The 27792-nt window shown below is 37.0% G+C and overlaps 1 protein-coding gene across 5 annotated transcripts in view; it reads right to left on the bottom strand.

Moving 5' to 3' along the window:
- The window catches only part of Sap130 (Sin3A associated protein 130), a 76616-nt gene that overhangs the window by 4236 nt on the left and 44588 nt on the right, over positions 1-27792 (bottom strand). For 4 of the 5 annotated variants that reach the window (XM_076865638.2, XM_076865640.2, XM_076865641.2 and 1 more), the window contains 3 exons: positions 10324-10682; positions 3839-4087; positions 3547-3672 (listed from right to left, as the gene is read on the bottom strand). In XM_076865638.2, the coding sequence (XP_076721753.1) occupies positions 3547-3672; positions 3839-4087; positions 10324-10682 (734 nt within the window). The remainder of the gene's footprint in view (positions 1-3546; positions 3673-3838; positions 4088-10323; positions 10683-27792) is intronic. The other variant, XM_076865642.2, reaches the window with a different exon arrangement.

Below are 27792 nucleotides of genomic sequence, written 5' to 3'. Positions count from 1 at the left end.
TGTGCCTAGACCTCTGCATGGTCTTAATTACTCTTTAGGACTTAAGATAATCAAATGTAACATGAATAACTGAAAATTATTTTACAAACTAATTTTGAAAAACTTAATTTATTATTCAAACTCATATAATAAGAATGAACCTAAAGTAAGCTATGGACTTTGAGTGATAATGATGTGCCAAAGCAGTTTATTAGCATAAATATGATTTAAAGAATTTCTTAGCTTTTTACAATAATTATAGAGTCACACATTACAGGACACTCTGTTACAGGACATAACAGAGAGTAGGGCATGATGGTGTGTGCCTATAATCCCAGCAACTGGGAGGCTGAGGCAGCAGGATCACAAGTTTGAGGACAGCTTTAATAAGACCCTATCTCAAAATGAAAAAATAAAAGAGGTGAGGATATAGCTCAGTGGTAGACTGTCCCTTGGTTCAATCCCCAGTATCTAAAACAAAACAAAAATTACCAATAAACACATGAAAAGTTAATCATCATCAGTTATTAGGAAAACGTAAACCAAAACCACAATGAAATACCCACTAGGATTAGTTATAATAATAAAAAAAGATGTACAATAATTAGTGTTGTGAGGATGTAGAAAAAGCAGATCCCATAGGAACAGCTCTTGGGAAAGCAAAAACTGAGCAGAAGATTGAAAAAATAACATTATAACAGTTCCTAATATGCAACACAAATATTTGTGATTCATATCCTCTTTTATTTCAATCTTGCTAAAGATTCATGAGTTTTTTTTCAAAAAACTAGTTTTTTTGTTTCCCTTTTTCCCTACTGTTTTCCTGTTTTCAATTTCACTGATTCCTCCTCTTATCCTTACTATTTTCTTCCTTGTACTTGCTTTGACTTTGCTCTTTTTTTCTGGGGAGGAAACCCAAGACCTTCTGAATATTAGGCAAGCATTCCACCAAACAGTTATATCCCCAGTGCCTTTGAGTTTTATATTTTTTAAAAGTTTCCTTGAGACTTTCTTTGTGACTGTGGATTACTTAGACATGTGTTATTTAAATTTCCATGGTTTGGATTTTTTTCTCTTATCTCTCTCATTGTCTTCTAGTTTGATTCCATGATGATTAATGCAGATACCCCATATGACTTCAATTCCTTTAAATTAGCTGTTTGTTTTATATCCAGGATAGGATCTATCTTTACATAATCCATAGCACTTGAAAGAATTATATTCTATCAATGTCTATTAGATGTTGTTGGTTCATTGTGTTTATTCTACATTCTTGTTTCCTGAGAATTCATTCTGCTAATTGTTGTGAATAAGGTGTGAATATTCTAATTATAACTGTGCATTTGTCTATTTTTTTCTTTCAGTTTTGCTTTTAGTTCATATATTCTAAAAGCTCTTGTTTTTGGTTGCCTATACATTTAGGACCATTTCCTGGTCAACTGATTTTTCTAAAAGTATGTTTCTCTTTGTCTTTAGTAATTTTATTTTCTACTTTATCTAATATTAATCTAGCCATCCTTGCCTTTTTTGAAATTTGTTTTTATTTTCTCATCTTTTTACTGTCAATCTGTCACTTCCATTCAAAATAAGTTTCTTACATTTAGCATATAGTTAAATTGTACTTTTTCATTTACTCTCTGCCAATCTGTTTTAATTGGTATGTTGAGACTATATTTATATTTAACTGAATACAACTGAATGTTAAGGCTTGTGGCCATCATATTATGATTTGTTTTCTGTTTGCTTCTTGTGCTTTTTCCCTGTTTGTCTTTTTCATTCCTTCTTATAAAAATTTTTTCAATATTCCAACTTGATTTATTTATATGAATATGACAACAAAGTTTAGGTACTGTACTTCACTAATAGTCAAGAGGCCTGGTAAAAATGAGATGTTACTATAAACATAACCAATTAGTTATCTAGGAATCATAAATCTTTCAGCTGTCAAGCTAGCTTTCTAAAGATAATTATTGAAAAGTGAGTCTCAAAAACAATAAAAATCTTTTTAGGCTAAAATATTATCAGGTTGGGTTGGGGCTGTAGCTCAGTGGCAGAGCGCTTGCCTAGCATGCGTGAAACACTGGGTTCAATCCTCAGCACCAGATAAAAATAAACAAATGAAATAAAGGCATTCTGTTCATCTACAATTACAAAAAAATTCTGCTACAGAATTCTCGTGGCATTAACTGATGTTTAGTGATCTATGTCCTAGCTCCTGAAGGTTAAAACTCTCTGACCTCTGGAAATCTCACCTTCTTTAAAAATTTTAGAGTACAGTTGGCTTTCTGCATCTGTGGATTCAAACTTGTGGATTGTCAATACATAAAAACCTGCATCTGTACTGAACATGTATAGACTTGCATTTACATTGTATTATATAAGTAATCTAGGAATGACAAAATACACAGAAAGATGCAGATACTTTAAATGCAAAAACTACACCATTTTATATAAAGGAACTTGAGCATCCATGGATTCTAGTATCTGAGAATGGTCCTGGAATCAATTCCTCATTTATATCAAAGGATACCTGTTTAATTGTGAGGAAGAATAGACATAGCTGGGAAGCATAGTCATCTTCGTACTTCCACTGAGACTGAGCTGTGAGCACCTTTGTCCCTAATCACTGACATTTATGAATACCCCATTGAGGCCTCAGGAAAACCAACAGCTGTGCATGGTGATGCACTCCTACACTCCCAGGAGGACTGCAAGTCTGAGGCCACACTGGGCAACTTAGCAAGACCCTGTCTCAAAATTAAAAAAATAAAATGTTCCAGTACCACCCCCCCAGATTCCAAGTTTCCACATTGAATTTGTGTAGGAGAATGGGAAATGTGATAAATTCTCTAGAAGCTCATACTTCTTGGTGCATTCATTTAATCTCAGATGAATGACACTTAAAAGTCCATCAGAAAAAATATCTACTGACATTGTGCAAAGTATAATTTAACCATTTTCATTTACATGTAGGTTTATTAAAATGTTCTCAGGTTCAAAACTTAGAGTCTAACACGTTAGGCAAAGTGAGTTACACTAATGATTTACCTACAGTTACACCCCTAGATCTATTTTTCTCTTCCTTTTTTTGGGTACCAGGAATTGAACCCAGGGGCTCTTAACCTCTGAGACACATTCCCAGCCCATTTTTTGTATTTTATTTAGCTCTTACTTAGTTGCTTTGAGCTTCACTAATTGATAAGGTTGGCTTTGAACTCATGATCTTCCTGCTTCAGCCTCCTGAGCCACTGGGATTACAGGCATGTGCCATCATGCCTGGCCTGTTTTTCTTTTATGATTATAATAATATAGCCAATAAAGGGGAGAATGGGTCATCATAAATGTAGGAGGGAGACACTCATTAGTGTTATACCAGTTATACTAGGGAAGGGAAAGGGGAGGTAAGGGGAGGCACTGGGGAATGAAATTGATCAAACTGTTATATGCACATATGAATGTTCTCAATAAAACCTACTGTTCTGTGTAATCAATAAACAACTAAAAAAATTACAGACAGTGTTATACCAGTTTCATGCATTAATATTTGATGTTTCTAGGAAGACTGACCTTTGACTCGGACATCGCTGTACCTCTGAAAATGGTGGTAAGCAGCTTTCCATGGGTTTCGATAATGACGAAGCAAAGTGATGGGAGGTCTTGGACGCACTGGGACATACCTCACACCTTCCTCATCTATTGAAAAGGAAAGAAAAAAGACATTAAAGAGCTAATTACATATTTTTAACATTCTCCAAGTTTAATTCCAATCAGGAAAACTGACAATGGGGACACCCTCTGGGAAGTACACTTGACTAGTGAGAAGTATCAGGAGACAAGAATTAGCCTAAGTGACCATTACCAATATACTCCTTGGGAGGAGATTTTCGCTTCTCAGCCTTCACCAGAAGACTTTTGGCAGTGGACTTCTCATCGTCAGTGCTGTTTGTCTCCATCATATCCCCCTCTTCTGTTGAGATCACGTGCTGCTGTTTTCGAGGCTTTTTTCTTGGGGAGGCACCAGGTGGCAGGTCACTTGTAGGCATAGACAGGTTGTTTGCCAGCAAAGAAAGAGATGGAGACACAGTGTTGGTAGCCAGTGGAGGAACTGCTGTCAGAGGAAATGGAGCATAGACATCTATGAGAACCCAAATATCAAGGAATGCTTCACTTGATTTCCAGCAACAACAACAATTCAGAAGACAGTACAGACACCTAGTATTCCTTGAGCCTTTCTCTGGGCTTCTCACTGTGCCAAGCACTCTGAGGCAGAGACTGTCAGATGTTTTGTAATGCCATCTTCACCTTCTGTCATTCTAGGACTCTTGCTTTAACAGAGGCACAATGCCACTAAGCTAAAAGAAGATATTTCTTATCCTCTGTTGTAGGTGTGGTCAGATAAGATGAAAGCAGAGAGCTCTGTAGTACTTTTAAGGATGTTTCCTTAAAAGAAAGATATGACTCTCTATTCCTTGTCTTCTTTCTGTTCCCTAGAGCCTAGATGTATGTTTGCAGCTTCAGTAGCTACCTTGAATCAAAAGCATGAACATCACATCCTAGGAGTTGCTGAGTGAAAGGTGGAAAGGGCCTAGATCCCTACAGATGGAGTCCACATACCATCACTGGACTGTCTGCCTTGGGTATGCTTCAAGGGAGATAAATCCTTACATGTTGAAGTCACTGTTGTTCTGGCCTTTAAGTATAAATTCCTACCAGGTAACTTATTAACACATAATCTTAGAAACAATCTAAATATAGGAATTATTATTATCATCCCTGAATTCACAGATGAGAAACTATGACACAAGCCACATAAGTACCAAGTAGCAAAGTTGGAAGTTAACAGAAGCAGGATGGTTTCGGAGTCTGCACTGTTATCTACCATGGGATGCTGTGTCCAGGTAAAAGAAAGGGAGCAAACATTAGTTAGAGTTTGTAGGCTCACATATTTAGGGTCTTAAACATACTCTAAAGGTTCACTGGACTCTTACTTCCAGTCTACTACCTACTTGCCTTGCCCTACCCTCTCCAACCTCAGCTACCGATGCCAACAGCTACACCCTACACTGCCACCACTAATAATCCCAATACGCTTGACAGCCATCTTGGCCTCCAACTCAAGTCCAAACTCTCTTTCCAGGTCAGTCCCCTTCAAAAATAGCCTCCAACAAACTTTAGAACCCATGAGAAGATACTGGCCAGCCATCTTACCACTTTTCTGCTATCACTTATAACACTCATTCTCTTCCATTGCCAGATTTAAATTCTATATTTTACTCATTTTATTCCTTCATTGTTCCTTTTCTTGATTTACTGTTCTCATTTAGCAAATGCAAAAGAGGTTTAATTTAATTCTCCAACTATGTAGCTGAATGTAGCTAGAGACACACAGCAATGATGACTGGCCTCATTTGGACAATTCTATTGTGTTCGCTAAGTCCATTCCTTTTCTGGATGATTATTTAATATTTTCCCTTCCCTCAAGCTTTTGACTATTCTTCCTCTATCTTTACTCTAAGTAGAGCCTTGCTTCTACTATTTATTGAAAAAGAAGCAATCAGAAGGAAATGTCCATAAATGCCATTACTACATCTCCCCACATGGACTGGGATCATATATTCTCTTCCTCCTTTGGGTTATCTACTCCCAAACAGAACACAGAAACACACTGGACCTCACCTCCTCCCACCCCCTGATATGCTGCTCTAGGAATTCTCATAGCTCTCTCTTGCATCATCAATTCTTCTTTTCTTGGTGGATTACTCCAATTAACATACAAAATTTGTTTCACCTTTTTTTTTTAAAAAATTTTTGTTCTAATTAGTTATACATGACAATAAGAATGCATTTATGCCCTTTGATATATATAAATGGGGTATAATTTCTCACTTTTCTGATTGTACATGTTGTAGAATCCCATTGGTCATGCTGTCATATATGTACAAAAGGTAATAATGTCTGTTTCATTCTATTTGCCTTCCTATCACCATATCCCCCCTCCCCCTTCCTTCTACCTAAAGTATCTCTGATCTTCCCTAGCACCCGGCCCCTCCTCATTGTGAATTAGCATCTGCATATCAGAGAAAACATTCAGCCTTTGTTTTTTGGGGATTGTCTTATTTCACTTAGGATGATATTCTCCAACTCCACCCATTTACTGGCAAATGCCATAATTCCATTCTTCTTTAAAGCTGAATAATATTCCATCAAATATTATTTTTATCCATTCTTCTACTGAAGGGAACCTAGGCTGGTTCCATAGTTCAGCTATTTTGAATTGAGCTGCTATAAATTTTGATGCTGCCACATCAGTGTAGTAGGCTGATTTTAAGTCCTTTGGATATAGACTGAGGAGTGGGATATCTGGGTCAAATGGTGGATCTATTCCCAGTTTTCTGAGGAATCTCAATACTGCTTTCCAAAATGATTGGACTATTTGCATCCCACCAGCATTGTATGAATGTAACTTTTTCTCCAATCCCTGCCAACATTTGCTGTTGCCCGTATTCTTGATGATTGCCATTCTGACTGGAATTGAGATGAAATCTTACAGTGATTTTGATTTGCATTTCTCTAATTGTTAGAGATGAACATTTTTCCATGTTTCTTTTTTTAAATATTTTTTTTCTAGTTGTCAATGGACCTTTATTTTACTTATTTATATGTGGTGCTGAGGATTGAACCCAGTGCCTCACACATGCTAGGCAAGTGCTCTACCACTGAGTTACAGCCCCAGCCCTCCATATGTTTCTTGATCAACTGTATTTGTTCTTCTGTGAAGTGTCTGTTCAGTTCCTTAGCCCATTTGTTGATTGGGTTATTTGTTTCTTTGGTGTTAAGTTTTTTAAGTTCTTTATATATCCTAGAGATTAGTGCTTTCTCTGAGGTGTATGTGGTAAAGATTTTCTCCCAATCTGTAGGCTCTCTCTTCACATTATTGTTTCTTTTGCTGAGAAGAAGCTTTTTAGTTTGATACCATTTGATCATCCCCCATTTATTGATTCTTGATTTACTTCTTGCATTGTAGGGTCTTATTAAGGAAGTTAGATCCTAGGCTGACATGGTGAAGATTTGGGCCTTCTTCTTCTAGTAGACGCAGGATCTCTGTTTTAGTCTCTCTCTTTGATCCACTTGGAGTTGATTTTTGTGCAGGGTGAGAGAGAGAGGTTCAATTTAATTTTGTTACATGTGGCTTTCCATTTTCCCAGCACCATTTGTTGAACAGGCTATCTTTTCTCCAGTGAATGTTTTTCTTAAAACGATGACGACAGCAACAGTAAAAAGCAACCCTCTTAGGGCTGGGAGTGGAGCTTGTGGTAGAGTGCATACCAGGCAAGCATACACAGTCCTGAGTTCAACCTCAGAACCCAAAAACAAAACAGACCCAAATAAGAACTTCACCTTGACATCATTTCCCTTCAGTTACTACCCTTCTTTTTTTCTATCCCTTCATAACAAATTCCTGAGAAGTTATTTGTATACAATGTTTGTATTTCTCCCCTAACTTTTTCTTGATCCTGCTCCCAATCAATCACCGTCGGGTTTGGTGTACAAACTGATTTTATTGGCATTTATTCCCCAGATGACCTCATCCACTTACTGAGGCTACAGCTTTAAGAACAATTAATATGTATACTGATACCACCTCAATTTATATCTGCAACTTCACTTTCTATTCCAAAGTATCAGACTAATAGATCCCACTACCTATTTGCATGTCTAATAAACACACAACTTAAACTTAGCATATTAAAAACTAAACTCTTCCTACTAAATATGATCCTCCTGTGGTTTTCCCTATTTCAGCCAAGGGCAACTCCATGGCCTCCTGTTACTAAGACTAAAAACCTTGGGGTTGCCCCAGACCCTGTTCTCTCTCATTCAACATTCAATCTTTAAAGAAATCCTCATAGAAACACATCCAGAATTCAACCATCTCACGTTACTTCCATGGCTACTACCCTAGCTGATTCTGCACTCCTCCCTGAAAGTAATGCAACAGTCTCTCCAAAATCTCCTCATTCATCTCTGCCCCCACAGTCTTCTCCACACAGGAGCCACTATGTTCTGCTTAAAATCTAAGCAGCTCCTCACATTCCTCTTTTCAAGCCCCTCTAACAGTTTTCCACTGGCCTTGGCAAGGCTAAAGTCCCTACACAGGCTGCAGAAGTTCTATCAAGGCAAAATAAACCCATGGAAGTATATACTTATGGCATAATACATTATAATAAAAAGTAAATAAATAGCAGGTTTAAAAACCTTCAGACAGCCAGGTGCACTGGCACACACCTGTAATCCTAGCTGCTTGGGAGGCTGAGGCAAGAGGGTCTCAAGTTTAAGGCCAATCTCAGAAACTTAGCAAGACCCTGTTTCAAAATGAAAAGAACTAGGGATGTAACTCAGTGGTAGAGTGCCCTTGGGTTCAATCTCCAGTACTAAAACTGAAAAACAAAACAAAACAAAACAACAACAAAAACCATAAATACAATATAACCACACCTCTTACTGAAAAAAACAACACAAGGAATAAAGCCTTCTCAATGAAATGGTGGGTAGTACTAGGTAAATGAGCACAAATCTTTTTTTTCTTTGTTCTTATTAGATATATATGACAGTATTTTGATGTACTGTACATAAATGGAGTATAACTTATCCTAATTACAATCCTGTTCTTGTATGTGATGTGGAGTTTCACTGGTTGTGTATTCATATACGAATATAGAAAAATTCTGTCCTCCTCCCTTCCCTTCATCCCCCTTTGTCTAATCCAATGAATTTCTATTCCCGCCCCGCTCTTTATTGTGTTAGCATTCACATATCAGAGAGAACACTTGGCGTTTGTTTTTTTGGGATTGGCTTATTTCACTTAGCATGATCGTCTCCAGTTCCATCCATTTACTGGCAAATGCCATAATTTATTCTTCTTTATACCCAGTAATATTCCACTGTGTATAGATACCACATTTACTTTATTCATCTGTTGATTCCATAGTTTTATGTTGGTTTCATAGTTTTACTATCATGAACTGAATGCTATAAACATTGATGTGCCTGTGTCACTGTAGTATGCTAATTTTAAGTTCTTTGAGTATATATCAAGGAGTGGGATAACTAGGTCAAATGGTGGTTCCATTCCAAGTTTTCTGAAGACGGAGCACAAATCTTTTGAGTGTGTGTGTGTGTGTGTGTTTAGGTATGTATGATTAGATATATATGCTGGGGATTGAACCCAGGGCTTTGTGCATGGGAGGCAAGCACTCTACCAACTGAGCTATATCCCCAGTCCTGAAACAAAAATCTTAATTTTCACTTTGCATTTGTCTCTATTTCATAAATTTTGTATACTGACTATGGTACTTTTGTTAAGAAACAAAACAAAAAAACAACAAAAACCCTCCAAAATGATTTGACTTTCATAAACTGGAAGTTTAGAGTTGAGAGGAAAGAGGTAGTGGATAGCTTTAAGATTTTACTAATCACATTTATCAAGAGAGTATTTTCAATTTGGGCACAATGGCACATGCCTGTAATCCCAGCAGCTCAGGAGGTTGAGGCAGGAGGACTTCGAGTTCCAAGCCAGCCTCAGCAATGGTGAGGTACTAAGTAACTCAGAGAGACCCTGTCTCTAAATAAAATACAAAATAGGACTGGGACGTGGCTCAGTGGTTGAGGGCCCCTGAGTTCAATCCCTGGTACACCCCCTCACCCCCCAAAAGAGTATTTTCAAAACTACACATCTTACTTTGAATGCTAGGAATTTATACTGAAGAAATCCATAGGGAAATATTAATATCTTTTCACAATTTTGGTTGAAATTAAAATCAATTACAAAAGGGAAACAAGATTGGCTTAAGTTTTCAAAAATAATTTCTTTCATTTAATAAAAATGAATGGAATGCAACTTTGGTTTTTTGGTACTGTGGATTGACCCAGGAGCACTTTACCACTGAGCCATATCCCCAGCCCTTTCTAATTTTTTATCTTGAGACAGGGTCTCACTAAGTTGCTTAGGGCCTCACTAAATTGCTGAGACTGGCCTTATACTTGCAATCCTCTTGGCTCACACCCCAAGGTGCTGGGATTACAGGCTGGTGCCACCACATCCAGCAATGAAATGCAACATTTAAAATGGGCTTCATGGGGCTGAGGATATAGTTCATTGGTAGACTGCTTGCCTAACATACTGAGGCCCTAAGTATAAAACAAACAAACAAAACAAAAAGGGGCATCAAGGAGTTAGCTGGGTTTCCTTGCTGATGGTCTCACAGAGATGGAACTCTAGAGAGGAGAGTTAGGAAAAGGGAAAGGAACAACTGCCAAAAGTGAGAATTATGTAAATAAACTTACCAGAAACTGGCCTCATGATGTCCATTGGTTCTACTTCTTCTTTCACTTTGATCTCAGGTACAGGAGGGCCCAAAACAGAGGAAAGACTGCCACCCACAGTGGCTGTTGGTGGTGGTGCAGCTGCAATGGTAGTGATGGGTGGAGTGATGGGGACTGCTCCAGGAATGGTTGAAAGGGCGACAGCTGGCTGTGATGGGGGACTGGCTGCTGCAATCATGGTTGGAATGGTTGGTGGAGGCTGCTGGGCAGTGGGAGGGACTGCGATGGTAGGCTGATCATTATTTTGATTGGATACCGTCTCCATGGACACAGTGACTGGAGTGGCCATAGACACGTGGATTTCAGATTTAGGTTTCACACTGAAACACAAAAGCAAAGCACACAGAGCAGATAAGAGTAAATTGCCTTAACCTGCAACATCTCAGATGCTGGTATTTGTCTAATTATTTCTGTACAGCATACAGCACAAGTAACTCTCTATTCTTTGATTTTAAAAGTTCAACTTTGGGGCTGGGGATGTGGCTCAAGCAGTAGCGTGCTCGCCTGGCATGCGTGCGGCCTGGGTTTGAACCTCAGCACCACATACAAATAAAGATGTATCCGCCGAAAACTAAAAAAATTCTTTCTCTCTCTCAAAATAAATAAATAAATAAAAATAAAAGTTCACCTTTAAGGTAACTTTTAAAAGGAACTCAGGTAGGTATGTACTTATGAAGCTGGACACTGAACTCAGGGCCTGGGCATGCTAAGCGCGTGTCCTATCACCAAAGCTACACCCCCAGCCTGACCATTCAGGTTTGTGGTTCGTTTTTTGGGGTTCTGGGGATTGAACCCAGGGTGCTTTACCATTGAGCTACATCCCTAGCCCTTTTAATTTTTCCAGACACTGTCTCACTAAATTGCTTCTGGCCATGATAAGTTGCTAAGGAGGACCTTGAATTCGTGATCCTCTTACCTTGGCTTCCCAAGTCACCAGGATTATAAGGGGTTGCCACCACATCTGGCTTAGGTTTTAAAAATATCTTGTGTGCCCCACCCCTTCCAAATTTCTTAAAAACAGTAATCAATTAATTCAGAAAAAAAGAACATTTTAAATAAACCAGTCACTTCATTGTACACAGACTACTCATTGTTTTAAACTATTTTAGATGTTGATGGACCTTTATTTTATTCATTTATTTATATGTGGTGCTGAGAATTGAACCCAGAATTTAACCCTAGAATTCCTGAATACATATGTTGTCTTTGGAGTTTCTTTTTTTCCTTTTAATCTATAGATACACTCATATTGCACATAGTTTCTTATAAAAGAGGAAACTCATGGAAGTGGCAAAGTTCCAAAAGGCACAAAAGAATACAAATTGAAAGTTAAGTTCTGCTTTGTACACCCACACCTCTACCCAATGGCACAACTTCCAGAGATACTTCAGGCACCTAACATAGCCACAAACACTGTTCAAAAAAGTACATCCTAGTTGGTCAATTTAATAAGTGGTAATATTTCATCAAATAGAAGTAATGGTTTACCTACTTAACTACTACCACAGAAAATTCAGATAATGAAACCCAACATAATGTTCCCTCAAATTCAATACCAAAAACAACTGGACTGCCATAGGCCAAGAAATGAATGTAGACTTAAACCTCATATGATATGTAAAAAATCTGTACTCAAAATGAATCATAGTCCTAAATTTGAAATATAAAAATATAAAATTTTTAGATAAGATACAAAATAAAACCTAGCATTAGGTGGGGAGTTTTTAGATACAACTCCAAAAGCACAGGAAAAAATAGCGTGGGCTTCATTAAAATGAAAAACTTGTTTTGCTAAAAACCATTAAAAGAGGTTGGCAAAAAACAAGGCATAGAGAAAGAAAATATTTGCAATGAACATTATCTCACAAGATGAACCTCAAGGACACGATGCTTGAGTGAAATAAGACAATCACATAAAAAAGACAAACACTGGGACTGGGAATGTAGTTCAGTAGTAGAGTACTTGTCCAGCACATGCAAGGCCCTGGGTTCCACCCCCAGCACTGCAGAATGAATGAATTAATGAACAAAAAGTTAAAAACCGTATGCCTGATTCCAATTATATGAGGTTTTCAGAGTAGTCAAATTCACAGAAATGAACAGAAAATAGTGGCTGCCAGGGTAAGAGGCAAAGGGAGAATGGGAGTTAGTGTTTAATGGGTAGAGAGTTTCAGTTTGGGAAGATGAAAAAGATCTGGATCTCTATTTACAACAACACAAGTATACTCAACATTCCTGAATTGCACACTCAAGGATGACTCAGATGGTTTAAAAGAAACCTGAAACAAGGGAATTATAGTCAGAATATATAAAGAACAACACTAAGAAAGCATGTAATACCATTAGAAAATGGGCAAAAGACATAAAAAATGAACAGATATTGCACTAAAGAGGATATCCAGTAGCAAATAAGCACATAAAAAGACACACATCATTTTCAGCCATTAGAGAAATACAAATTGAAGTCTCCATGATACTTTACCAAATGCTTATTAAAGTTTTAAAATAAAATTTTAAAAGTACATACTAGGTGTGGGAAACCCAATCTATGGTATAGCCACTATGGAAAAATTTGGGAATGTCTTCTAAAACCAAAATACATGTACCATATAACCTAGCAACTATACCCTTGGGATCTGAAAATGTATGTCTACAAAGAAAGCTGTAGATGAGTACTCATACCAAATGTATCGCTAAGGCCCCAAATTGAAACAACCCTAATAACTTTAATAAACAAATGGATAAGTTCTGGTACATACATATAATAATGCAGTACTAGCCACCCAAAAAAGAATTAATCACTGATACATGCTACAGCTTGAATGGACCTTGAAAACACTAGGTTGAGCCAATATCATTAGGTTATTGTACATCAAACAAATATTTATAATTCTATTTCTATCAAACTCTAAAATGATGAAATAAATTACAGTGATGGAGAACAACTAGTGGCAAAGGGTGTGGTTTGCAAATGAGAGTGTCATCATGGCAGTAAAACAGTTCTCTATTCATATTATGGTAACAGATACACAAACCTATGAATGTGATAAAATTTCCAAGTACTGTACATTTCTGTTTCCCCTCACAAATTGCTGACATCTTAATAAGGCTGGTAGTTAAGTCAACAGTATTAAACCAATGTCAATTATTTTGAAAATGTACCAATGTTATGTAAGATGTAACCACTGGTAAAGGGTACATGAGAAAGCTATTATTTTTGCAATATCTTCTTGGTCTTTTTTTTGGATAGGGAGTAATTGGGGAGTGAACCCAGGAATGCTTTACCATTGAGCTATATCCCCAGTCCTTTTTGAGACAGTTTAAGTTGCTGAGGTTAGCCTTGAACTTGCATTTCTCCTGCTTTAGCCTCCCAAGCTGCTGGGATTATAGGCACGTACCACCAAGTCCAGCTCTTGTTAAATTATTTCAAAATAAATATATCTAAAATGGGAGGCTGGGCGTGGCAGTGCACATCTGTACTCCCAGTGGCTCAGGATGATGAAGCAGAGGATTGCGAGTTCAAAGCCAGTTTCAGCAACAGCGAGTTGCTAAGCAACTCAGTGAGACCCTGTCTCAAAATAAAATATCAAATAGGGATGGGGATGTGGCTCAGTGGCTGAGTACCCCTGAGGTCAATTCCTGGTACCAACAACAAAAAATATAAAAGGAAATGTTTATAACAGCTCAATTTATAATAGCTAAACTATGGAATCAACCTAAGTGTCCTTCTATGGATGAATGGGTAAAGAAAATGTGGTATAGATACACACACACACACACACACACACACACAATGGAATATTACTCAGCCTTAAAGAATGAAATGATGGCATTTATTAGCAAATGGATGGAACCAGAGAATTATTATGCTAAGCAAAGTAAGCCAATCCCAAAGAACCAAAGGCTGAATGTTTTCTCTGATATGCAGATGCTAATTCACAATGGGTAGGGTATTTTGGACTAGACAGAGGGGAGCGAAGGAAGGGAAGGAGGTATAGGGGTAAGAATGATAGTAGAATGAATTGGACATTATTGCCCTATGTGTATATATTATAGAACCTCTGTAACTCCTCATCATGTACAATAAGACAAATGAGAAGCTATATATCATTTATATATGTCAAAATATATTCTATTGTCATTTATAACTAATTAGAACAAGTAAAAAAATATATATGTGTGTGTGTGTGTACACACACACACACACATGACTGGGATTGTAGTCAGTGGCAGAGCACTTGCCCAGCATGTGCAAGGCACTGGGTTCAATCCTCAGCACCATATACAAATAAAATAAAGGCATTCTGTCCATCTACATCTCAAAAAAAATTTTAAAAAAACATACAAATAATAATAATACTAATATTAATAAAGAAAACTGGCTGAATCTAATGGGAATAGCAAGCTTGATTCTGTTTTAACTTGATTCTGTTTTAACTTTAGCTCTATAGTAGGTTTGCACAGCCAGTTCACACTCAGTGAAAACCAGCAGCCTAGCTGTACAAGAGGTTGGAGCATCTTTAAATTCTCATTTTCAGAACACTGTCACTGTGGAACTGGTCTGGTTATGACCCACAGACCCCACATGCAAAACCATATCTGATCTGACTTGGAATGTATCTACTAAAAGCACCTTTCTCCAAAGAGACATTTGTTAAATAAAAAAAAGAAGGCCAGACATGTTGGTGCACACTGTAACCCCATGAAAAGTTTAAGGCCAGCCTTGACAACTTACCAAGACCCGAGGCAACTTAGGGTGATTCTGTCTTAAAATAAAAAATTAAAAAGGCTGAGGATGTGGCTCAGTAGTTAAATGCCTCTGGGTTTAATACCCAGTATCTTTTTTTTTTTTTCTTTTTTTAAAGAGAGAGAGAGAGAGAGAGAGGGAATTTTTTTTAATATTTATTTTTTAGTTTTCAGTGGGCACAACATCTTTCTTTATATGTGGTGCTGAGGATCGAACCCAGGCCGCACGCATGCCAGGCAAGCGCGCTACCGCTTGAGCCACATCCCCAGCCCCTCTTTTTTTTTTTTTAATATTTATTTTTTAGTTGTAGTTGGACACAATTCCTTTATTTATTTATATGTGGTGCTGAGGATCGAACCCAGGGCCTTGCACGTGGTAGGTGAACACTCTACCACTGAGCCACAACCCCAGCCCCTAATACCCAGTATCTTAAAAAAAAAAAAAAAAAAAAAAAAAAAAAGGCAACTGACAGACTTCACAGTGGTCTGAGGGTCCAAAGTGCTTAAAGGAAAAGGTAAGGAAGGAAATATCCACATATATTTTCTGGCAATCTAAGAAGCAACATGTTATGCGTAGGATGTGTGCATACCAGAGCTGTGTACATGGCCAGGAACAGATGAGAGGACTTTAAGCTTTCCTGTTTCCTTTAACTGACCTTGAAACTAGTATAAAAAGGAAGTAATGGGTAAGGCAGTTTTATTAGTTTGGTTTTTCTGAGATAGGGGTCTCCCTATTTTACCCAAGCTGCTCAACTGATCCTCATATCTCAACCTCCTGAGTATCTGGGACTATAGGTATTCACCACCCTGCTTGGTTAAGGCAGAGTTTTAAACTGCCTGTCAGGGCAATAAATGGATAACCTCAAGACATATGCAGGGCCTCTTGGTAAATGCATGGAGATGTATTGGTTTTATGCATTCAAGGAAATTTCTGTTGAGAGAATTCAGGGGTCAAACAAGATGAAGATACAAAATATACAGGATTTAAGTTCAGAAACGGCACTACACAAAACTACAATAAACAGCAATAACAATACATTCTAGGGAAAGAATCTGATTTTTAGAGCTGTCATACTATATGGTATATAATGCCCAAGTTTTCAATAAAAACTTATAAAATATGTAAAGAAACAAGGAACTATAACTCATACAGAAGGAGGAAAAGTAATCAATAAGTGTCACTGAAGAATCAGAGATGTTAGACAAAGAATTTAAATTAGCTATTTTAAATATATTCAAAGAACTACTTGAAACCAAGTTAAAAGAACTAAAGGAAAAAATGAAAATTATATTCTTAGCAAAATGAGAATATTAATAGACAGAAATGATAAAAAGGACCAAGCAGGAAGTCTGGAGCTGAAAGGCCTAAAGGCCGAGGGAGGGGGAAGTCACTATAGGAGCTCAACTGTATAGTTGAGCAGGCACAAGAGAGAATCAGTGAAGTTGGTTATGGTGGCATACACAGTAATCCTGCACTTGCCTAACACGCATAAGGTTCTGGGTTCAATCTAGAGTACTGTAAGAAACTGAGCGTGGTGGTGCAGGCTGGTAATCCCAATTACTCAGGCAGCTCAACAAGGAAGATTGCAAGTTCAAGGCCAGCCTGGGCAACTTGATGAGTCTCTGCTTCAAAATAAAAAATAAAAAGGGCTGGGAATGAGGGTAAAGCACCCATGAATTCAATCTCCAGTACTTTAAAGAAAAAATAAAAAGGGAAGGAAGGAAATGAGATTAGTGAATTTAAACAGTGTCAGCTGAGATATGAAAACCAAACTAAGATACCTCAAGAAAAGAAAACTTCAGACAAATATCCCTGATGAACACAGATGCAAAAATTCTCAATAAAATTCTGGCAAATCGCATAAAAAATATTAAAAAGATCGTGTACCAGGCTCAAGTGGGGTTCATCCCAGGGAAGCAAGGATGGTTCAACATATGGAAATCAATAAACGTACTACATCACATATATAGACTTAAAGATAAGGATCATACGATGATCATCTCAACAGATGCAGAAAAAGCATTTGACAAAACACATCACCTCTTCATGTTCAAAACACTAGAAAAACTAGGAATAGTAGGAAAATACCTCAACATTGTAAAAGTTATCTATGCTAAACTCAAGGTCAACATCATTCTAAACGGAGAAAAACTGAAAGCATTCCCTCTAAAAACTGGAACAAGACAGGGATGTCGTCTTTCACTACTTCTAATCAACATAGTCCTTGAAACTCTAGCTGGGACAATCAGATAGGTGAAAATAAATTAAAAGGTTACAAATAGGAAAAGAAGAACTCAAACTCTTTTTTTAATAAATATTGATTTTTTTTAGGTGTAGTTGGATACAATGCCTTTATTTTATTTATTTACTTTTATGTGGTGCTGAGGATCAAACCCAGGGCCTTGCACGTGCTAGGTAAGCGCTCTACCGCTGAGCTACAACCCCAGCTCCCTCACTATTTTTTTTATATATATTTTTATTTGTAGATAGACACAATATCTTTATTTCACTTTTATGTGGTGTTGAGGTTTGAACCCAGTGCCTCACATGTGCTAGGTGTACACTCTACCACTGAGCCACAACCCCAGCCCTAAACTCTCGCTATTTGCGGACTACATGATTCTATATTTAGAAGATCTAAAAGATTCCACCAGAAAACTTCTAGAACTAATAAATGAGCTCAGCAAAGTAGCAGGATATAAAATCAATACCCATAAAACAAATAAATTTCTATACATAAGTGATGAATCTACTGCAAGAGAAATTAGGAAAACTACCCCACTCATAATAGCCTAACAAAACTTGGGAATCAATCTAATGAGAGGTGAAAGACCTCTATAATGAAAACTACAGAACACTGAAGAAAGAAATTAAAGAAGACCTTAGAAGATGGAAAGATCTCCTATGCTCTTGGATAGGCAGAATTAATATTGTCAAAACTGTCATACTACCAAAACTATTATATGGATTCAGTGCAATTCCTAATAAAATCCCACTGACATTCTTCATAGAAAAAAAAGCAATCATGGGATTCATTTGGAAAAAAAAAAAAAGAGAGACCCAGAATAGCCAAAGCAATCCTTGGCAAGAAGAGTGAAGCAGGAGGCATCACAATACCAGACCTCAAACTATACTACAGAGCAACGGTAACAAAAACAGCATGGTATTGGCACCAAAATAGACATGTAGATCAATGGTACAAAATAGAAGACACAGAGACAAACCCACATAAATACAGATATCTCATATTAGATAAAGGCACCAAAAACATACATTGGAGAAAAGATAGCCTTTTCAACAAACGGTGCTGGGAAAACTGGAAATTCACATGTGTGGCAAAATGAAAGTAAATCTCTCACCCTGCACAAAAATCAAAGACTTAGGCACTAGAACAGAGGCTTTACGTGCACTAGAACAGAGGCCTTACGTCTACTAGAAGAAAACATAGGCCCAAATCTTCATCATGTTGGCTAAGGACATGACTTCCTTAACAAGACTCCTAAGGCCCAAAAAGTAAAATCAAGAATCAATAAGTGAGATTAATTCAAACTAAAAAGTTTCTTCTCAGCAAAGGAAACAATAACCTGAAGAGAGCACCTACAGAATGGGAAAAAATCTTCACCATAAACATCTAAGATAGAGCAGTAATCTCCAGGATACATAAAGAATTCAAAAAAACTTAACACCAAAAAAACCCCCCAAATAACCCAGTTAATAAATGGGCTAAGTGACCAGACACTTCACAGAAGAAATACAACTAATCAAGAAACACATGGAAAATTGTTCTTCATCTCTAACAATTAGAGAAATGCAAATCAAAATCACTTTAAGATTTCACCTCACTCCAGTCAGAATGGCAATCATCGAGAATACAGGCAAGGGCCGGGGATGTGGCTCAAGCGGTAATGCGCTTGCCTGGCATGCGCAGGGCACTGGGTTCGATCCTCAGCACCACATAAAAATATAATAAAGGTGTTGTGTCCACCGAAAACTGAAAAATAAATATTTAAAAAATTCTCTCTCTCTCTCTCCTCTCTCTTAAAAAAAAAAAAAAAAAGAATACAGGCAGTAATAAATGTTGGCGGGGATGGGAGAAAAAGGTACACTCATACATTGCTGGTGGGACTGCAAATTGGTCCAACCTCTTTGGAAAGCAGTATGGAGATTCCTCAGAAAACCTGGCATGGAACCACCAATTGACCCAGTTGTCCTGCGCTTGGATTTATCCAAAGGATTTAAAATCAGCATACTACAGTGATGCAGCCACATCAATCTATAGCAGCTCAATTCACAATAGCTAAAGTATGGAACCAACCTAGATGCCCTTGAAGAAATGAATGGATAGAAAATGTGGTACATATACACAATGGAATATTATTCAGCCTATAGAAAAATGAAATTATGGACTGGGAATGTGGCTCAAGTGGTAGCATGCTTGCCTGGTATGCTTGAGGCACTGGGTTCGATTCTCAGCACCACATAAAAATAAAGACATTGTGTCCACCTAAAAACTAAAAAATAAAATATTAAAAAAAATTGAAATTATGGCATTTGCCAGTAAATGGGTGAAGTTGGAGAATAAGCCAATCCCCAAAACCAAAGGTTGAATGTTTTCTCTGATAAGCGAATGCTGATCCATAGTTGGGGGCAGGGTAAGAAAGAATGAAGGAACTTTGGCTTGTGCAGAGGGGAGTGAGGGGAAGGGGTGGGACTGTGGGGATGGGAAGGACAACAGTAGAAAAAGACAGACATTTTCAACCTATATACATAGTATACTTTTTTTGGGGGGTGGGGGTACAGGGAATTGAACTGAGCCACATCCCCAGCTCTATTTTGTATTTTATTTAGAGAAAGGGTCTCACTGAGTTGCTTAGCACCTTGTTGTTGCTGAGGCTGGCTTTGAACTTTAGATCCTCCTGCCTCAGCCTCTCCAGCTGTTGGGATAATAGGCGTGTGCCATAGCACCTGGCTACCCAATATATATGTATGATTACACTACTGGTGTGACTCTGCACCATGTATAGCAAGAGAAATGAGAAGTTGTGGTCCATTTGTGTATAATGTGTCAAAATGTATTCTACTGTCATGCATAACAAATTAAAAAAATATTGAAGGGGATTGAGGGAGGGAGGAGAGGGAAAGGGGAGGTATTAGGGAATGGAATTGATGAAATTATACTGTTTTATTGTGTGCATGTATGAATATAGCAAATCCCACTGTTGTACATAATTTCAATGTGCCAATAAAAAGGGGAAAACAAACAATCAATAAGCTCTTTGTAAAAATAAGTAATATGGTACATAAAACATCCTGTTTTGCTTAAATGTTAGCACAATTTAAGGATATTGTGCCTCCCTTGCCAAATATTCAGTACAAAATTGTATTTCTGCTTTTTATATTATTCATAGATAAAAATAAAAAAAATATTCTGTTCTTTGTTTCATTAAAAAAAAATAGTGTCAGCTGAATTTCCATTGTGAAAAACAAAAACAAAATTGTGAGGAAAAATAAACCAAGCCTTGGGGACATTTAGGAAACTCTCAACTGTATCAACATTCACATAATGCGAGTTGAAGCAGAAAGGGACAGAAATACTATTTGAAAATATAATGTGAGAAACTAATATGTACATCCATGTTTAATAAACTCAATGAAGGATCAACTTAAACCCATACCTGAATACCTCATAGTTTATCTGCCAAACTGTTGAAGATGGTATTTAAAAGTGAAATTCTGTAATTTGGCTAGATAAAAAAACACTAAATGTGGCAAAATATTAAAACAATTAAATCAAGCATTTTTTGTATTTTTCCCACAGATTTTAAGACTTTAAGAAAAAAAAAATTGACAATATTACCTAAAATAAAAAAAGAGGTGGCACAAAGAGATGGTAAATGGGAGACAATATTTAAAAATTAGGCCATTCCAGAAGTGCATTTGACAAATTCTGACAAATTGGAGATTCTCCCCCAACTCCCCAAAAAGTATAGGGGTTGGAAATTGATTAGTAAGAAAAAGACTATGAAAAGAAACAAAGATCAGAAGGTCATGGAATACCTAGCATGCACGCACATTCACACAAAGGACTAACCCAAATTTTACTGTGGAACTTCTAAACATTGGGAAGTGAATTCATTAAAAGTTTCAGAAAGAAACAAATACAACAATATGGGTCTGGGGATATAGCTCAGTTTGTAGATTGCTTGCCTTGCATGCACAAGGCCCTGGGTTCAATCCCCAGCAACACACACACACACACACACACACACACACACACACACACAAATTGATATAAAGGTTGGGGTTCAAGATAGCATTAGGCCTTTGAAGAATAATAGCAAAATACACAAGACAACAGTAACACTTGAATATTTCTAAGGAATAATAGTGTCCAATCTAAAATTCTTCAAGCCCTTCTATCACTTAAGAGGGAGGAAAGTAGGTCTGTTTTTAGGTTGGGAAGATAAAGAGACATACTCTTTCCTAATTCTAGTACTAAATATAGCCAAACATCTGAGTGCAATGTATAACAAGCAACTAACTGTAGGGTAAAGGGAAGACACACTAGCTAGGGACCTAAGGACCTGCAGAACAACACAACAATGAAGGGAAGGTAGGGATGGTGATGTTGTCTAGTACTGGTGCTACCTGCTCAGGAGAGTTGCACTGATTCGGGGTATGGCAAACCAGTTGATTTCCTTATGGAGCCCTTCTAATTCCAGAGCTTTACTTCCAGCCTCTAATTTTGATAAGTCCTTTCCCATAAGGTTTTTGACATTTTTCACTTTCCCCAGTTTTTTCAACAGTGTGATCAAATCCTGGAGTCTTGCCAATATATGCATACAATGGTATCTCAGAATATTTTTAATTTGCTCTTTTCTTCATATAAAGAAGCCAAGCATCATTCCACATGTTAAAGATCATCTATAAACTATTAGAACTTCTGGTCCATTTTGCAGAACTTATTCTTCATTTCTTGCAGTTATTTACAAATATTTCTCCCTAATTTGTCTTCTGCTTTGCTTAAAAAAAAAAATTTTTTTTTTCCTTTTCAATCCCCAGGACCATGAGCAGCATGTTAGGCAAGTACTTATCACAAAGCTACATTTCCAGCACTAAGTTTTTTCTTGACAAGTTAAAAAAGATTTCTTAAACTGAGTCAAATTTCTTAATGCTTCCTTTTAAAAAATAGCTTCTAGATTTTTAGATTATAAAAAAGATTATAAATAAATTTACTCATTTTCTTCTTTTGTTATTTGCATGGATCTGTCTTGAGGTGTTTTTTTTTTTGGTTGTTGTTGTTTTAAACTTTTTTCAGCTTCTCCGGTTATTTTCCCTGTTTCTTTTTTTCTTTTTGCAGTGCTGGGGATCAAACTTAGGACTCTGAGCATTCAAGGCAAGCAATCTATCATTAAGATACATTTCTTATTTCACTTGTGCTTTTGTTTTGTTTTGCTTTTTGTTTTTCTTGGTTAGTGCTAGTCTGTTTTCTAAATCACTGATTTCTGCCTCTCTATATATTATTTCCTTTTTTTCCGTTTTGTTTTCTGTCATTGTAGGTTGATAATTTCAAATGTTTTCATTGACATTAAGTATTTTTTTTTAAGTTGTAGATGGACACAATACCTTTATTTATTTTTAATATGGTGCTCAGGATCAAACCCAGTGTCTTACATGTGGTAGGCAAGTGCTCTACCACTAAGCTACAACCCCAGGCCTGCCATAAGTATTTTAAGGCTATGATTTTCCTCTAGCTACTACTTTAGAAGCAGCTCGATGATATTAATAGTGTTTTCCCTGGGTTTGTTTTTCTGTCCTAATTTCCCCTTTTTAAAGAATAAAGTACTTCCTCACTTTAACTAGTTATATCTTCAATGACTCTCTTCCCAACAAGGTCACATCCTGAAGTATTGAGGATAAAGAATCCAACATGGGAATTTGGGGGGAACATAATTCAACTCATTATAAAGTCATTTCCATGTACTGTAATATGACATATGCTTGATCTTTTACCTCAGTATGATCTGTATGAATTTTCTTTTCATTTTCATCCTCTGTTTTATACTGTTTTCTGCAGTTTTAATTTTGCCTTCATTCTGTGGCATCACCTAGTGCTTTGCTGAGTCTTATCAACTTGGGTCATCTCTGTATGTTTTGCTATTTACTCTGGGAATCTGTGCATTTCATCTTTGTGTCTCCCTTCATAGAGATATAGTTATTTCATTAAGCTGTTAGATTTCACGATGAAATGTTTGTTTTATGTGTGCTAGGGACTGAACCCAAATGTGCTTTAGTACTAAGCTATATGCCCAGCACTTTTTATTTTCTATTTTGAGAGAAGGTCTTACTAAGTTACTTATTAGGGCCTTGCAAAATTGTTGGGATTATGGGCATGTACTACCATACCCAAGCCATGATAGAATGTTTTGTTATAAATCTCATGTTCCCTGGTGAGTGTTTTAGTGAGCAAATTAGTAATATTTTGTTGCTCTTCTCTGTTTTATCTTCCTATCAGTTATTATTCCTCATCAGAGAATGAGTTAGGCTATGCCAAAAACCCGTCATTTACATGAGAATCCTTCTCCTTGGATGTGGTAGTATGGGGAGGTTGTTTTTCCAGCAAGTTATTTTTTCATAATTCAAACAAACTCATTTTGGGTACCACAGAAACAGAATGACTACTTCATATAAGGCCACTATGGGTGCATGTGTGGAACCCCATCTCCACAATGTCTCTGAATCACACTAACTCCAAAAATGATTCTACAAAATAGTCCCTCCCCAACCCCAATTTTTGCATCTGCTATTACAAACAGGAAGACTTGGGGCTGGGGATGTGGCTCAAGCGGTAGTGCGCTCGCCTGGCATGCATGTGTCCCAGGTTTGATCCTCAGCACCACATACAAAGAAAGATGTTGTGTCTGCTGAAAATTAAAAAAAATTTTAAAAATAGAAACAAATAGGAAGACTTGGTATGCTCTTAATCTTCAGGAACTAGACACTTTTTTTAGCACTTTAAAACTAAGTCCATATTTTATTTGGATTTTTTAAAAATACATTTTAGGGTTGAGATATAGTTGGTAAAGACTGATCCCCAGTTTCAGAAGACAAAAGAAATCCATTTCAAACAATAAAAACAAACGTATTAATTTAAAACTGTTAATAACTAGGGTTAGGGGTATATCTCAGTTCCAGAGCACTTGCACATGTGAGGCTGTGGGTTCAATCTCCAGTTATGCCAATAAAATCAAATCAAACAAAAATGTAGTATCAAATGTTGGCAAGAATGTGGAGAAAATGGAAACACACATTTCATGTAGATGTAAATGAGTACAATGACTGGAAACCAGAATTAAGCTACACATTTACTTTGACCCAGCAATGCTACTTGTAGAAACACATCAAAGAAATGTATGCAAAAGAGTCAATGATAGAGGAATAAAGAGATTCATGACAATATTACTACAGTAAAAAATGGAAATAACTGAAGCATTCAGTAGCCAAGGTTTAATAATGGTACCAACAATGGTAGGAACATCATGTACTACAGTTTCCTTTGGTGGTTTTCCATTTTCCTAACCTCTGACAATGATAGGTCCCCTAAGGCATGGTCCTTATTTTACTTTTAGTCTCTATATTTATACTCTTCTAACTGTCAGATGGGGATTATGATTACTGAATAATATCACTTCATTACAAGTCTGGTGGTGATTGGTTACTGCACATCTGAACCAGTTATTTCATAGTTCACGAAAGCAATTAAGTGTGTAGGTGTGCTCCTCTGCTTCCCCAGCAATAAATCCAAGTGAAATTTTTACAAAAATGGAGGACTGAGAGAAAACTGGACAACAAAGATGAAAATGCAGGAAAAAAATTCCTGAAATAAGAACAGAAACAACAACAACAACAACAACAAAAACACCCCCCCCACCAACCTCAAAAAGTGATGCTGCTGTAGAAGGGAAACTGGCTGTGACTAAATATAAAAATGGCCCAGCAAAGAGAAGAACAAGACCTAGGCTTATATGAAACTATGGTATGGACCACACTAAAAAAGTCTTATGAATATTTTTTTAAAAAGGTAAAGTTGCTTTAATTTTGTCTTTTAGTTTAAATTGCACTAGGAACAGAAAGCTCTGGTGGATGGACAATTTACTGAGGTGAACTAAAAAAGAGTAATTTTTTTTTTTTTTTAAATCACAATCATTCAAGGCCAAAGTGTTGAAGATATCTGCTACACTAACAGAAAATGGTAGTTACCAGAAAAATGAAAATCTTTTACTGTGGATAAAGCTGGTTTCATCATTTCAGAAGTCAGCATGAATATGACTGATTTTAAACACTAGTGAAGCTGCTAGCACAGAAAAAGATGCTGCTGTGAAATATATACCCAGAATCTAAGCAGCAGCAAAGGCAAGTGGTTTGATGAAAAAAACAAAACAAAACAAAAAAACAAGTACCACCAGGTGTGGTGGTGCATGCCTATAATCCCAGTACTTGAGAGGCTAAGGCAGGAGGATTGCCAAGTTTGAGGCCAGTCTCAGTAACTTAGTGAGGCCCTAAGCAAATTAGTCTCAAAATAAAAAATAAAAAAGAAAAAGGAAAAAAGTAAAAATTCTTCTATTTAAGGGGGAAAAAAAGTACCTGAAATGAAGCTAGTAAAAATCTTCACATTATAGGAACTGTGAGAGATTTCACAACACTGAATATGTAAAGGATACAATCTTAGAAATGGGTCCTATCTTGTTAAGAAGTGTAACAAACTGGGTGCAGTGGCACTTGACTGTAATCCCAACAGCCTGGCAGGCTGAGGCAGGAAGATCAGAAGTTTCAGGCCTGCCTTGGCAACCTAGCAAGACCCTGCTTCAAAATAAAAAATTTTGAAAAGGGCTGGGGATGTCACTTAGTGGTAGAGCACCCTTGGGTTTCATCCTAAAGACTCATCCATACGTACACACACACACACACACACACACACACACACACACACAAGTATTAAAATTTGCAAAGGCTTAGAAGGAGTTTTGCTTTGTATCTTAAGTTATAAAATGAAAAGAAGGCAAGAATGGTTGCAACTACTCTTGTGTTTCTAGCATTTTAAATTATACTGTACTAAGCAAACAGTTTCACTATTTTTTCCCCATTTTCTTACATATTATAATCAACAGTAAGTTTATTTTTTAGTATTTTCACAGAAGATTTAACAGGTCACAGAACAATTGTAACTTTCCCAATGATTAAGATAATATAATCTTATCTTAAGGTATTGCAGGGCTGGGGACATAGCTCAGTTGGTAGAGTGCTGCCTAGAATGCACAAGGCCCTGGGTTCAATCCCCAGCAACACACACACACACACACACACACACACACACACACAAAAGAATAAGATTACATTGCAGTTTCAGCTTCCAGCGACATTTTTTATGCTCCTGCACTAATGTGCAAAATGACAACTGCAAGTACCTTCTACATCAAAGTCTTGGTCCCTGCTCTTTTCTCTGCCAGACACATTCTGACACCAGAGAGCACATGGTGTTTCCTTCACACTTTTTACCTCTGCGAAAAGATTTACCTCTGTAAATCATTAGCTCTTTCTCCCATTACTTTTTATTCCCTTTATACTGTTTCTTTTTTCCTAATACATTTTTTATTTCTCTACACTTATAGGAAGTAAGGTTAAAGGGAATGGACGTTTAGTGTCACCGCAACCTGTCTCTAGAACCCCAAATGACACCCAGAAAAAATAAGGGTAATTAATAATTTTTCTTTTTAAATAAAGCTTTATGAACAGTAGATCTAAGATGATTAAGTTATTATTTATACTAAGAAAAAAGTGGAGATGTAAAAGAATCTTATCAGCAAAACTCCTTTTTTTTCCCCCCTCCAGTACTGGGGATTGAACCTAGGGCCTCACGTGTGCTAGGCACACCCCAACTCTTTTGAAATTAAATCTACTTTTGTATTTGTGGTACTAGGGGATTGAACCCAGGAATACTCTACCACTAAGCCACTAAGTTAAGCATCCACAGTCTGTTTTATTTCTGAGACAAGGTCTCATTAATTTGCCTATGCTGGCCTTGATCCTGCCTTAGCCTCCCAAGTAGCTGTGTTATAGGCATATGCCACAGTGCCAACAAGACTTCACTTTAAAGAATCCATTAAAGCTGGGCACAGTGGCACACACCTATAATTCCAGCTACTGGGAGGCTGAGGAAGTTTCAGGCCAGCCTGAGCTACTTAACAAAAGCCTGTCTTTAAAAAAAAAAAAAAAACATGGCTGGGGATGATGTAGTTCAGCAATAGAGTACTTGCCTAGCATGCGCAAGGCCCTCAGTTCAATCCCCAGTAGTAAAAAATGAATGAATAAAAATAAAGGAAAAAAAATAATCTATTGAATTGTTACACATGGTGACACACATATAGTTCTAGTTTCAGCTCCTCAGGAGCTGAGGTAGGAGGATCACTTAAGCCCATGAATTCAACACCACTTGGGAAATATAATGAATGATACACCATATCAAAAACAAAAATGAAAAAGAATCTATTTATCTACAGTTATATGTAGAAAAAGACATGGAAAGGAATTTCAAAAAAATGTTATCAATAAATATTATTCTGGGCAGTGAGACTGGTAATGAGGGTGGGGAACAGGACAACAATTTTTACTTCATACATCAAATA

This window comes from Callospermophilus lateralis, chromosome 9 (genome assembly GCF_048772815.1).
Source record: "Callospermophilus lateralis isolate mCalLat2 chromosome 9, mCalLat2.hap1, whole genome shotgun sequence".
In the NCBI taxonomy this organism is placed as follows: domain Eukaryota; kingdom Metazoa; phylum Chordata; class Mammalia; order Rodentia; family Sciuridae; genus Callospermophilus; species Callospermophilus lateralis.
The sequence above is the reverse complement of the archived record's forward strand: the minus strand, read 5'-3'. Positions and strand labels throughout refer to the sequence as shown.